This window comes from Halichoerus grypus, chromosome 8, assembly GCF_964656455.1.
Source record: "Halichoerus grypus chromosome 8, mHalGry1.hap1.1, whole genome shotgun sequence".
NCBI lineage: Eukaryota > Metazoa > Chordata > Mammalia > Carnivora > Phocidae > Halichoerus > Halichoerus grypus.
Window position 1 is genome coordinate 93,721,376 of NC_135719.1, and position 14,837 is coordinate 93,736,212.

General features: G+C 33.4%; 1 protein-coding gene across 14 annotated transcripts in view; it reads left to right on the forward strand.

Moving 5' to 3' along the window:
• MIPOL1 (mirror-image polydactyly 1) overlaps nucleotides 1–14,837 on the forward strand; it is a 306,247-nt gene that overhangs the window by 255,385 nt on the left and 36,025 nt on the right. For all 14 annotated transcript variants that reach the window (XM_078053584.1, XM_078053586.1, XM_078053590.1 and 11 more), the window contains one exon: nucleotides 3,498–3,728. In XM_078053584.1, the coding sequence (XP_077909710.1) occupies nucleotides 3,498–3,728 (231 nt within the window). The remainder of the gene's footprint in view (nucleotides 1–3,497; nucleotides 3,729–14,837) is intronic.

Genomic DNA, 14,837 nt, shown 5'->3' on the forward strand with positions numbered 1-14,837 from the left:
AATTGGGAAATAGATCACAAGATGAAACTGAAAAAAACTACAAATTATTATAAGTTCTAAGAAGAAAAAGAGTAGGGTCATTGAGACAGAATAACAAAGAAGGAACACCAAAATTTAGATTGAAGAGTCATAAAAGGTGTATCTGAGTACACCTTTCTCAGTATTCATGCTGAGACCAAATGAATAAGTAGAAGTTTGTCAGGGAGAGGGGAGAAAGACATTACAAACAAATGCCTCAAGCAGGAAAAAGCTTGATGTACTTGAGAAACAATGTCTGGCTAGAAGATGAGGAAGCAGAGAGAACAGATGAGACAGGGCTCCATGGCTCATGGCCCCCTGGGAGGAGTGTTTCACGTTTCAGCTCAGGGAGGAAGACTGTGGGTTGAGATTCTGGTTCTGTTAGATATGTGAGATTAATTAAATTACTTCCCTCTCTTGCTTCAATTTCATCATCTGTAAAAAAACTAATATTGATAGGACTTCTCTCATAGGTTGTTGTGAGGTTTAGTGAGTTAAAATAGGCAATTTGTTATTATTTTTAGAGATTTATTCTGAGTGCAATGAGATGCCACTGCAGGATTTTAAGTGACATTATCTAATTTATTGTTTTAAAACATCATTCCAGCTGCTGCTTCTGTTTGAGAAAGTCTTGATGGAGATTTAAAGGTTTCCAAGGCATTTTGAATGATGAGTAGCTTTTGAGCTTGAGAGTTAAGGATCCCAGTCACAGGTCCAACTGAGAGAAAAATGAGATATAAATTTGAAAAAAATTAAAGGATCGAAGACTAGGAAGTGATGAATGATTAGAGAATTAAATTGGGATACCATGGTTTTAATAAAGATGATATTTTAAAAACTGAATCATTGATTCTTAATATTTAATTGGCTAGAGTATACTGCATAGTGTTATGGACATCGTAGACAAATGCAGAATTCCCAAACGAAGCTGCCCACTGTGAACTTTAAATGAGACCATATACATAAGGGTAAAATATAAAGGCTAAGATATTTTTAAAATAGGACACAAAAAACAGTGCCATTAAAAAACAATGACTAATTGGACTTCATTCAAATTAAGAACTTAAATTCATCAAAAGGCAATATTAAGAGAATGAAATTGCACTGCACCTCTATTAGAATGGGTATAGTTTACCAGTAGGGAGAATACTCTAAAGGGGAATGTAGAGCAATTGCAACTCCCATATATTGCTGGTAAGAGTGTAAATTGGTAGGACCACTTTGGGAAACTCTGTGCAGCATCTACTTAATCTGAACATACATACACCCTATAGAGCAATTCTTACTTCAGAAAGGAGTACTCATGTCAATTATATCTCAATAAAGTGGGGTGGGGGGAAAATGAGTACTTAGGTCCATCAAAAGATAATGTACAAGAATATTAATAGCAACAATAGTGGAATGATTAAATGAATTGTGGTTTATTTATATAACAGAATACTTGATAGCAATAAAAAACAGTGAACTGCATGCAACAGTAGGACGAATCTCATAAGCCTTTAAGTAAAATATGCCAGACCAAAAGTTCAAAAACAGACAATACTGATCTTTTTTTTTTTAAGATTTTATCTACTTATTTGACAAAGAGAGACACAGCGAGAGAGGAAACACAAGCAGGGGGAGTGGGAGAGGGAGAAGCAAGCTTCCTGCAGAGTGGAGAGCCCGATGCGGAGCTTGATCCCAGGATGCTGGGATCATGACCTGAGCGAAGGCAGACGCTTACCAACTGAGCCACCCAGGCGCCCCCAGACAATACTAATCTTAATAGAGGTTGAATAAGTGATTACTTTGGGAAAGGGGAATTAACTGGAAGGGAACAGAGGGGAATCTTCTGGGTTTATTACATATTTTCTTTACATTTTGTCAAGCTGAATACTTTGGATCTGTGCACTCTGTGTAATTTAAAATATAATTAACAATTAAAATGTAAATAATAACCTTTTAAGTGTAAAGAACATAAGGAGACTTGTCTTTTTAAAGGTTTTTTGTTTTGTTTTTCATTTCTTTCTTTCTTGGATCTTTCAAGTAGCCAAAGAGGGTAGATTGAAGGAAACGAACATGGAATAAGAGGAATCAGAAAGTGTGAAAGAACATAGAATAGGAAAATGGGCAGGAGATGGGAGCCTTTAGGCGTATGGATTGGTAGAAAGAACTAAAAATGAAAGAAGGGTTAGATAAACAACAAGATGAAAACCATAAAGAAGGATACTTCTTTGCACTCTACAAATATGGCACTAAACACCATTCTTATTTTTATGTAGTAATCAATTGACCACAGTTTAGTAGCAGTCTTTCTTCTTAAGAACTAATTTGAATCTTGAAATGATTTCTTTTGGTATGCTGACTATCCCTGTTTCATGTCCTTCTTATTTCTGTGTGACACCTTCTACAAAGTGAGCACACTGGAGAGATCTATAGGTTACTTAAACAAAAAGAAGAAATGTATAATTACTTTGGTTTAAACAGTTTTAAATAAAGTATCAGACTAAATATTCGGCCAGTGCTAAAGTTCCCTGACTAGCTTTTTGAAGCTTTCAAAATTATATTACTTTCTTTCACATCATTAATCTGTATTATATAGTTAGGTTGTTTTACTTACAAGTCTCCCATTGACATTTCTTTTGTATGCATATACTGAAATGATTTTATTTAATAAAAAAAGAACATCTCCTGTGTGGATTTTAAATTTCCCTTATTAAATATTTATATTTTCAAAATGTCTTTATTTAATTGAGTGAGGTGCTTGGTGCCATTTCAAAATAACCTCAGGTGGTAGGTGTAATGACATATCAAAGATTTGACCTTTAGCATTTTAGGGTTCTATTTGTCTGCATTTTCTTCTGCATTCATTTGGTCTTAATTTATATGCTATTTCTCTGTATGACTTAATGAGTGGATATATTTGGCATGAGATTCATTAACAAAAAGAAAAGATCTGAATACATATTATTTCTGTGCAGTCGGACTAGTGATTTTAACTTCATTTATATCTGTGTATGGGCTGATCAGTTATTCGTACAGCCCTCATTCATTCTCATTAAGCGCTCAGCTGAAGAAACCCTGAATCTACTAAACGGATGCCCATTCTCTTACTTCTCACTTCTTTGCAGTCAGCTTATTATATTCTTTTATTTACCTAGAGATGCTTTATTTTCCAATTCTCCGCTATTCCTTTTAAAGAAAATTGAATGTAATATTTATATTGATGTAATTATATTAACATCTTGCAGCATCTTCTTGTATGCTTTGGTAACATCAATAATCGTTTGTCTGGGTAGCTTTCAGCCTAGAAGCAGAGAAGTAGAATAATTATCAAGAATAATATTGTGATATAAAAATTATTTTTATTTACCCATTTAAGTATTTCTTAATTGATTTTTAGAAATGGTTATTTCTTATGGAGATTTTTGTTAAATAGATTATTGGTCAGGAAGACTACATATTTATGTTTCCATTATTTATTTTTATGTTTTTCTCAGTTTACACAAATCTTTATCCCAAGAAGAAAATCTGAAGGATCAGTTTAACCATACCCTTAGTACTTATGAAGAAGCTTTAAAAAATAGAGAGAACATTGTTTCCATCACTCAACAACAGAATGAGGAACTGTCTACCCAACTGCAGCAAGCTCTGACAGATCGAGCAAACATGGAATTAGAGCTTCAGCATGCCATGGAGGCCTCCCAAGCGGCCAATGACAAAGTGCAGAAGTAAGTAAAATGATCTTGCATGATTTCAAAAGCATGAAAAAAAACAAAACAAGAACACTTTTTTTGCAACTAAATAATAGATTATCTATTAGTCATGCTGTTAATGGTTTAAGACAAAAGTAGATTGAGGCAAATGAACTTTTTTATTTTTTAGATTGCCTATCATACCCATAGTTGGGGTCAAAAAGGCATTCACTTGGTAATCATGGTTACTATTGAGGGCAAACCACTTTTATTTAATAACTGATCTTCATTAGTTCCTGGAGGCCATACTATTAAAATCCTTTCATAGGTAATAGGTAAAGTTATTGGCAAGGGGATGAGGCAGTCAAGTAATCAACTTTACTCATTTAGCTTCGTGATAATCCTGCTTGAGTTGAGATCATCTGTGACTTTGTAATCTGAGACCTCTAGGCACATAGAATAGTTACAGTGGAATTAATTTTCATGTGTTGTTCTTCTGAAGTATTCAGGACAGCTTTTCACGGTGTATAATTACATTTGTTTATTTTCGATGATCTTTGCATAATTGTTAATAAAGCTACAAAATCAATCAGTCCTTACGATGGCTAGCAAAATGTTAACATAGGACATATCATACGAAGAAGTCACTTGTTAATTTAAGGGACTTGAACACTGTAGCAGAATTTCCTAAGGCAGCTTTAATGGAATGGAACGTGTCATTTTAACTGATCCCATCTTTATGTATTGTTAACAGCATTTTGTCATTCACACACTTAATTGCCTTCAATTCCTAAGACATACCTTTTTCCTTAATTTTTTTCAGTCTCACAGTATGAAGTAGTGCTAACTTCAAAGTTTCTTACTTCATACCACTTTTTATTTGAAAATAAATCATCTCAACCATTTCCCCAATATCCCTGAAATTATGTTTTGAATGGTAGCCCAAGGTCAGGTAAATCTGTAGTTAAGAACCATTTTAAAACAGATTAGGAATTATGCATATTAAAATCTTTACATAATCAAGGTACCTTGAAATTTATGATTTATGGTAAGTATTCTGTTTTTTGTAGGTTTAAAGATTAGGTTTATGTTCAGTCAGAAACTATATCCAGTTATTCACAATGTACATTAACATTCTAAAAACACTAAGATACATAGGTGGATCTCATTTCATTGTAAATTACAAATCAGTAACTTTTGACAGTCAGGATATGTTAGCTGTATTTGCTTAAAGTCTACAAATAATTACAAATATCAAAGTTTTCTTTACATGTAATTCTTTAATTTTATATAGATGACTAAAATTCCCTAAAACAGTGTTTCCCAGAGACCAATTAAATTTCCATAAAATCTTTGGAAATGTTGTCAACCTTTTATTTTTTAGATCTCATCAACTATTATTATTATTTTGTAAAAATAATCTAAAAAAAACTTTGTATTGATACAGAAATATATCAATATTGAAGTAGAAATATTATCATCTCAGGTAATGCTTTAAGTTGAATAAGTTTAACCTTTTGAAAAACTACTATATTGTCTTATTCTTCACATTTAACCATGGACAGATCAAAAGGTTTTAATGGAATGACACCAATCAATGGACAGAGTTTAAGTGAAACAATTATGTCATTTAAATCTTAAATTTAAATGTTGAATCTTTTATTCTGATTTCTAGCAGTAAGCCCTAGATGAAATATGATGAGGCTTTCCTGTTCATATTCAATCCGCTATATTTTTAATTGCCCTCAATTGGGCAGTGTACCTTCACTGCAGTTAATGTGGGCATCAACCTATTTTATTGCATTTAAGAGGATAACCTTCCAGGAAACCAACTTAAAAGACTTTGTTAGATGGTATTATATTCTCCATATCATCTGAAATTACTGTTATTAGCAATTATTTTTGAAGGTCCTTTGTAAATATGTCAGTATTCCAGGCAGTAATTACAATGTGAACTAAAAAGGTACACATTTCCCCTTTTCCTTTTACAATGAAATTTCTTGAATAACTGATCTATATTCAGTATCTAATTTTTCAATTCCATTTATTCCTGTGCTATTCAGTACACTCTGGCTAGCTTTTATACTGAAATTGTTCTTTTTAAGATTACCAGTAATTTCCTAACTATTAATCAGTGGCCCATTTTTCATTATATTTTTATTATAAAATTAACATATGATCATGGTAAACAATAAATAAAGATGCTCCCATATCTTCGGTAATATAGCATAGTGGTTTAAAAGCTCAGGATCTGGATTCAAAATGCATAGGTATGTGAACTTGTACATTTTATTTTATTTTAAAACACTGTGCAAATGCAGATAATAACATATGGATAATAATACTCCCACCTCATAATGTTGTAAGAATTAGATGAGATAAACATGTAATGCCTTTAGAACAATGCGTGTTGCATCGTCCCTCCTTCTCTTGCCATTTCACTCCACACTGTAATATCCCATTCTTCAGAAGGGCTCTATCTTTTCAAGACTAAATACCTTTACATATGTGGGTTCCTCTGGTTGGAGCCTTTTACCCTTTTCCCCCATGAAAAACTTACTCATCCTATGAGATTCAGTGCAGCAGAGAGGATGGAGGCAGGCTTTGTAGTCAAGTCAGACAGACGTGTATTTCAATCCCTGCTTTCCTACTTACTACCTGTGAGATTTGGGGCAAATTACTCAACCTCTGGAAGCAAAAGTTCTTCAGTTGAAAAATTCAGACAGTATTACTGCTTTCACAGGCAGGTTTGATATGAGTAATAAACTGGATACCATGTAAGATACCTAGTTCAGTGCCGGTTATTTTATTATCAGCATGTTATAAATTATATTATTAGTATAATCATACTCATCAAACTAGCAAGACTAGTTCAAGTATCTCTTCTCTACAAAGTCTTCTTCAGCTTTCCGGAAAGTTAAATATCACTCTCTTCTCTGTGTTTTCATAGTATGTTTGTTAAAAATTCCTCCCCTGAAAATAAAGCCTTCACCATTTTCCTGTGTCTCCTGTCTCAGTAATGGTCTTCAGCAGTTTCAGCACCATCCTTATTCCCTCACTCTTTCTTACTTTTCACATTTGCTTTGCTGTCAGTCTCTGTTTTCTGTACTTCCTATCATCTGATTCCCTCTATTTCATCCTCACTTGTTAATTGCATTATTTCAGGCCCTCATCATCCTCCATGGAGACTATTGAAATAATCATAAAACTAGTTTATCTGCCTCTAGCTCTCAAGTGTCTCAAGTGTGTCAAGTGTGTCGCTGCCACTAGAGTTAATTTTTCTACAACTGAAATCAGGTTATATTACTTCCCTATTTAAAATCTTTCAGGGGCCCTTCATCCCCTACACACTAAAGCATAAACAACTTAGCAGGGTAGATGAGGCCTTTCACCTTTCTGGCCTTCTCCCATTTTCTGGTATCATTTCCTCCACGACCCCAACCACAGTATCTCTACTAGACAAGCTATTTCTTCTTTTTAAAGCATATTCCTCCCTTCTAGTACCTAGCCAAATATTTGTTACTCCTTAAAGTCCAATCTTAACATTACCTCTGTGATGTTTCTTTATTTTTTTATTTTTTTCATAGCACTTAGTCCATTATCTTTGTTAGAAGTCTTAATCATCTAGGTGTTACAATTGCTTTATCTGTTTCCTATCTACTTCACTCCCTGCAAAATTACCCATCACTGAGCATTTCCAAGACATGGACGGTGTTCTCTTCATCTTTGTATCCACATCTCCTCCAAATAGTCACATAGATGCCTGCTGTAAAGTAGGTACTCTGTAAACAGTTACGAACAAATGAACTAGAGCAACTTAATAGGTTAGTGGGATGACAGAATAAAGTAAAAGCAGATCAGGTCAGGAATATACAGGAAAATTTCAAATGTGCTCTCATCTACTTTAGGCCCTAGATAAAAAATTTTTATCCCAACCCAGTACCCAATTTTAGTAGGAGAGTTTCATAGAAAAGTATGACTTTTGTGGCTAGTCCTTCCTACCTCCCTCACTGGCACCACCATTCCTGTAGTATCTGACTTTCTAGTGGGCTTTTCACCCTTGTCCTATGCACCAGCTTCCATCACGTTTAATTACACTGAAAAGATCTGAAATCTTCAGTAATAGTGGAGAGAGAGTATATACTATTTCTAATCATTTTAAATTTATATTTTATTTTATTTTATTTTATTTTAGAGTCAAATGAATTTCTTAAAATTTTTTAAATATAGGAGTATTCCTGAAAAGGAAAGTGGTTCAGAATTACCATCCATAAGCTAGCCAATATGTGTAGGCAGAAACACTGATAGGGGAAAGTATAAAAAATGCCAGACCTCATTGTCCAAAAATTGCTTCTTGGCTCAGGTGTCATAAAGCCTAAAATTTCACCAGTGGAAATCCATTCCCTTGGGTTAAGCAAGGTTGAGGTACTTCTCTTTTAAAAATGTGTATGTTTGTAGAAGGAGAACACATTGCCATTTAGGTTTTAGGTTGCTCTTTGGCTGACCCTGAATGCACTTAGTTTTGGTGAGCTATGTGGAAGTAGAGGGAACCAAAGAGCAGGTTAAGAGCTTAGGAACTTTATAAGAGAAACTTCTCTTAATGATTCTGCCAAGGACCATCCATAATCCTTGTTTATTAAAGAGAAAACTGACACACAAATCCATTAAGTGATATTTTTATCATCACAAGAGATTTAAAACTCTGTTGTTCTTTATGCTATATTTTATTTCCCATCTTTCTGTCTATAGATATGGTTCTTGTGGCCCAGAACAACAGTTTTCTGAAGGATCTTAAAAACATTTGACTATACTTAACATACCTGAGCTACACATAATTACTTAAAAGTATCGGGGCGCCTGGGTGGCTCAGTTGGTTAAGCGACTGCCTTCGGCTCAGGTCATGATCCTGGAGTCCCTGGATCGAGTCCCACATCGGACTCCCTGCTCGGCAGGGAGTCTGCTTTGCCCTCTGGCCCTATCCCCTCTCATGTGTTCTCTCTCATTCTCTCTCTCTCAAATAAATAAATAAAATCTTTAAAAAAAAAAAAAAAGTATTTACAACCAGGCTTATAAGGTTAGAAGATCTCAGAAGCTTCCAGATTTTACAGTAAAGTAACTTTTGTCACATAATCATCTTTACTATGGGCCAGATTTACACTGATATGATTCAAATCCCTCATAAACCGTAACTATATAATAAGTAGATCAGACAAAAAGATACAGGACAAAAATTCTAAACTTTTAAACATGTTTTCAAGAAAGAATGTATCACTATCTAAAACTTTCTTTCTTTTCATACTTTAAAAAAAATAAGTTACTTAAAATTTACATGTGTTCTAATTTCTAATTGCATAATTAAAATATCAAAGTTCAGCATAAAACATTTCCTTTTGAAATATAGAGCATCCTGAGAAAAAAAGAAGAAGGACATGTAAGCTAACAAAAAGTCTTTCCTGCCTCTTGATCAAATACTGATTTCTATGAAGAAGTTGAGGTCACAAAGAAATTGTGAATTCTCAGCCTGGTTTCTCTGCTGATGAGTAAGGACTGTCTGTAGTTCCCTTCGAGGTGTCAGGGGAATCGCCATAGTGTCACACAAGGGTTCTTAGCGTAGAGCAAACATACTTTCCACAAACTCAGCTGCTTAATCTGTTTGCAGGTTGAATTATAAAACAGGGTAGATGACTCTGAGTGCTGGGAAGGGGAACAGAACATTTCCACAGTTTCTTGGTTAAAAAAAACAAAAACAAAAAACCTGCCTTCTTTTCATCAAAAGACATCACTAAACTTTTTAGTTTTGTTGCTGGCTCCAGAATCTGATTTTAACCATAATGAAAACTAATTGTGGTAAAATATCCTTACATAGTTTAATACAAAAGGTGTTATAATTATATTGTCTTTTCACTAAAATTATTCTGCTTCTTGCCAATTTTACGTGTGATTTTTTTTTTTTTAATTCTTGGTTAGACTATAAGTAGCAAGGCAATGGGACACATGTCTGAACACTTTATGAATGTTGATTGATAAATTCTCAACTCAGCATAAGGTTTAAATCATTATTTAATATAAAGTTGAAAATTGATTTTTATTTATTAGCATTATTAATAAGTGGGAGGATTTAAAACTTCTGGAAATTGCTCTTCAAAATTTATTCTGTGTCTGAGATTTAAAAGCTCTGTGAAATAATAATACATACCTCAACACATAATGAGTCAAATAATTTATTTGTGATAGTTTATGTATGCATAAACTTCCCAATCGGCTCTGGAAGGCACCTTCCAAATCTAGATCCAATTAGATATTGTCATGTATATGTGGAAGATGGATTCAGATGACTCCTAAGCAATCATTGTAAGATGTACAGCATCTAACATGCTTAATTTTTATTCTTGAGCACATGATATGCTTTTTAAGAATTTAATATTCTGGATTTGTAAATCATAACACATGTTTTTAAATTAAATACATATTTAACTTATGAAATACAAGTCTTCTTATTCACTATCAAATAAGTATGTATTTTATAAAAAATTTAATTCCATTATATATTTGTATAGTGGATCACCTTTCTCATCCACTGAGTACATAAAGATTTCTTTAGAGCTACTTTTATTATTTATATATATATGTATATATACACAGAGATACCTATCATATTTGATAGATATGAATTATATTAATCTCTTTATAAAAACTAGAGAGTTGGGCTTACACCTTTATCTTTAGGGAATGGCTCACTTTGACACAGAAAAGAAACATAGTGTTAATTTCTATGGCATTCCTCTCTACTAGGGAAGGATTAATGTAGGATTATTGAAATTGAAGCCTAACCCAAAACTTGAGAAATTCTAATGAAGTGGAAAGTAAAGGATGCAGGCTAAAGAAGAAAAGAAATTGTCTAAACCTAAGAATCTGCACTTTCTCTGATAAGTTTCCTTGTATAGTTAACTTTATGGAATGAATCCTAAAGAGCATGAAAGTAGGGACTAAAAAGTTAAATTACAACACAGCTGCTTACATTTGATCTGCGTCTTCACTTCAGAACCTATCTTCAAATAGGTGATCTAGAGTTGGGCTAATATAAATTTCTGCCTACTAAGATAGATAAAACATGTTTCAAATGAGTACAATGGAAAGGAATGAGAGAAAAAGAAAAAAAAGTAAAATATGGGAGAGATCCATGCTGTTTCAGTTTAAGACCAAATAAAATGCAGGAATTTTTGTTGTTTTTCATTAATCCCAATATTACAGTAATTAAAAGAGATAATGTCCCTGTTATTTTAGGGGAATTATAGGATCCACTTAATAATGATCATATATACTTTTTAACCAGAACTTGACAGGTTTAAAAAAAAACACAGGAGTTCTTATGCTCCAGAAACATTCAAATGTGATTTTCACACATTTATATGAAATGTAAGTTCCTTAGAGTAGCCATATGCTCAGACAAGCATCCTTTTCCTTGGTTCTGTCCTAGCTCCAGGTAAGGCCTTCTTACTGTTTAACCCTTGACAGGCTACAGAGCTCCCGGGTACTTCTGTGAAGACAGGAGAACTCATTCATCCATCTTACCTGAGGATAGTTTTAGAAATTATAAAAAACAAGATATATAAAGTGATTTTAACTTTCTTACTTAATAGCACTAACAACCAGTGTACTTTAGAAAACTTTTGTAGTAATAAAGGGAAAAGGGAAGCTATTGTAAAAATTTGATTTTAAGAAATTTTCATTATTCCTGCTTGGATGTTGCTCAGCCTCATTATGCTTGACAGCTCACTCAGAACTTCCTCCTTTGCTTTCCCTGTTCTTAAACACATAGAAAATTTAATGTATATGATGTATTTATCTATTAGTATAGAAAGGTCTACATTTTTATATAAATCGAGGTCTGGTTTTCTTTTAATAACTCCTCAGTATACTCATCTAAAATTTGAAATATACTTCCCTACTAGGTACAGCTTTTTACCAAAATGTAATTAGAAAAAACTAAATTGTACCCAAGAATAAGTAGAGATACCAATTTTACTTGGATTCTAACATTCCACGTTTAATTATTTCTCCCCACTAAGTCAGGAATTTGCCCATGTGCACATTTAGCCCTCGAAAAATACAGAATAAAAGAATCTTTCAGGGCACCTGGGTGTCTCGGTCAGTTAAAGAGTCCGACTCTTGATCTCAGCTCAGGTCTTGATCTCAGGGTCGTGAATTCGGGTGCCATGTTGGGCTCTGCAGTGGGTGTGAAGCCTATTTAAAAAAAAAGAAAAAAAGAAAGAATCTTTTGCTTATTTCAGTGTAGCTTTAGCTGGCAGTAAAATCATAAACATTGTCCATACATAAACTTCATTCTTGATCATTTATAGTTAAAAAGAAAAATATCATCCTATAACAATATAGTATGTATTAGCAGCTGAAGTGATCTTCTTTCTTCTTCATACTGTTATATATTCTTAGGCAACTCAACAAATAGTTTTTTTTTTTCTTTAGTTCTTAACCTAAGTATAAAGAAAAAAAGAGTTCCACTACTATCGATTACTTTGCCAGGTGTTTCTGTATAAAGACTGATTAAAAGTGAAAAATAAGGCTCTAGAAATTACATAGTGAACAGTATTTTGGAACTTACTAAACTTAATAATTTTAATTTTTTAATTTTTTGGCATTTATACCATTCAAACTAATAGTCCTTGGGACGTCATCATCATTTGACTTCTTCTTTTGCTGCATATAGCAGTATCCTAAAAGCATATGAAAGCGTATATTATTTCTCTTTATGTTACCGTTTGCCATTTGACAAGCTACACAATGGTAAAATCTTGAAACATCTTCTTCCTTAAATTAATTTGCCTTCTGAGCTATGTATATTTCACATCAGTCTTCCAAGAAGTCCTCTACTACTGACTGGAGGGCCTAATCTTTCCCAGAGTGGTGGGAGTAGCACAGTTCAAGGACAAGAATGAGTCTCTGTATAATCACACCACAATGTGAGGTGACCCTAAGACAGAGGACTGACCAGATACACATATGGGTTTTAGGAAGACTTTCTGATGCTCTTTTTTAACACAGCTGTGAGAAGAATGTGGCTAAGACCCAATAGTCATTCTTGAGTAGAGCTGGCAAAGGAAACCATGAGGAGAAGAGAATTTAACACATGGGTGTAAGAGAGCACGGCTTCATTGATGCGATCTGAGGGGAATGCCTAATGACTGGAAGAATCAAACTTGGCAATGAAAACACAAAGCTCTTTTCATCAATTCAAACGCAGACTCTAAAGCTGCAGATGGTCACCTCCAGCCTTGTCTATTCAGTGTGAGGTTTTATAAAATGGCACTTTGGTGAATACTAATAGATCAAAACAAAGATTTAATAACGTAAAGATGTGGTGTTCATTTTTAAATGAGTATACAGGTCAATGTCTCAGAAAAGGATAAAAAGAGTACCTTTTATATGTGGGTCTAAAGTCTTTTTGTTATTTTTCAACTTCAAAAATAAATGACATCTTTAACATACAGATTGTGTTTCATGGAAAAGAGTCTACATTATGAAAAAGAGACCAAAATCAGGGTTTATATTTCAGTTACTGATTTCATTGCTTCTGTTTGAGAATTCTCAATTTATAATGTCTGTTAAGGTCATTCTTTAATTTTCCTTGAAGCTCACTTGATAGGATAAATATATATTATCATTTTCAAGGGTGAATCAATCTAATTAAAAATTTAGGCCAAAATATTTTATACTTGAAATAGAACTTTTTTCCCTATCTTTTCAGAGAATGCTAAGAGACATTGTTTAGTACAAAGGAAGCCTTTGAACTTAATGCAGTCTTGAAAGTACATTTTTGCTACTTTGTATTTGATTTTCTACAATTTTACAAATTCCTAATAGTTGTTTATATATGAAAAGTTAATTCACTGTATTCTAACTTGTTACTGCTTACATAACTGAACTTACTTTGAATTAAAATATGGTATATTTTTCCAGAATAAATTACGTTATTAGACGTGATTAGCACTTTATAGTTTGTAAAATTCTTGAGCTAAACCCCCCAAAAATTAAGCTTTACTATCCAAAATTAGCTTAACATATGAATTTCAATAACTCATTAATAGCTTTCATATTTCTACTACTTGTGAAGTAAATATAACTAGTAAGTCTGTATGCCTACTACTTCTTATCTAATAAGTGACATCAATATATAATAAATTAAAGCACTAGAATTGAATGTTAAAGGGGAGGGAACTTAGTATCTAGTAGAGATATCAGTGAACTAACAGGACCCTTGACTGTCATTAACTGAGTATGTAGAAGTCATTAAATTGTGTTTCTTCTCAGTGTCCTCATCTGGAAGGTAGAACTGATATACTTGCCCTATACTTCAAAACATGGCTGTGAGGATCAAATAAGATGCATGTGCATAGAAGTATTTTGAAAAGTATAATGTGCTCTATAAATGTAAGCCATTGACTAAAGAGTATCTTGTAATACATGTCATAAATAAAAAATTATAATCACCTTTTGGGAACTAGAAATAGTAAGTGAGAAAAATAATAAATTTTAGCCTCAGAGACATAAAATAAATACCATGTAACTTTGGAAAAAGAGATTCTTCACAAAGATCTTGGAAACTGGAAGTAAAAAGGATTCTATGCATTCTCATACATTACTGATAAGAATGCAAAACGGTAAAACCCCTGTGGAGGAGAATTTTATAATATCTAACAAAATTACACATGCACTTACACTTTGATTAAGGAAAATTGCTTCTAGGAATCCATCCTGAATATATACCTCCATGAATATGAAGCAACATAGGAATTACAGGATTGGTTTTTTGTTTGTTTTTTAAAGATTTATTTAATTACTTGAGTGAGAGAGAGAGAGAGACTACGAGCAGGTGGGGCAGAGAGAGAAGGAGAGAAAATCTCAAGCAGACTCCATGCTGAGTGAGGAGCCAGATGCAGGGCTCGATTCCAGGACCCTGAGATTGCGACCTGAGCTGAAACCAATAGTTGAGGCTCAACCAACTGAGCCATCCAAGCGCCCCTACAGGATTGTTTTTATTTATTTATTTAAAAAGGTTTTATTTATTTGAGAGAGAGACAAAGATAGCGACAGAGAGCACGAGTGAGATGAGCTGGGAGGAGAGGGAGA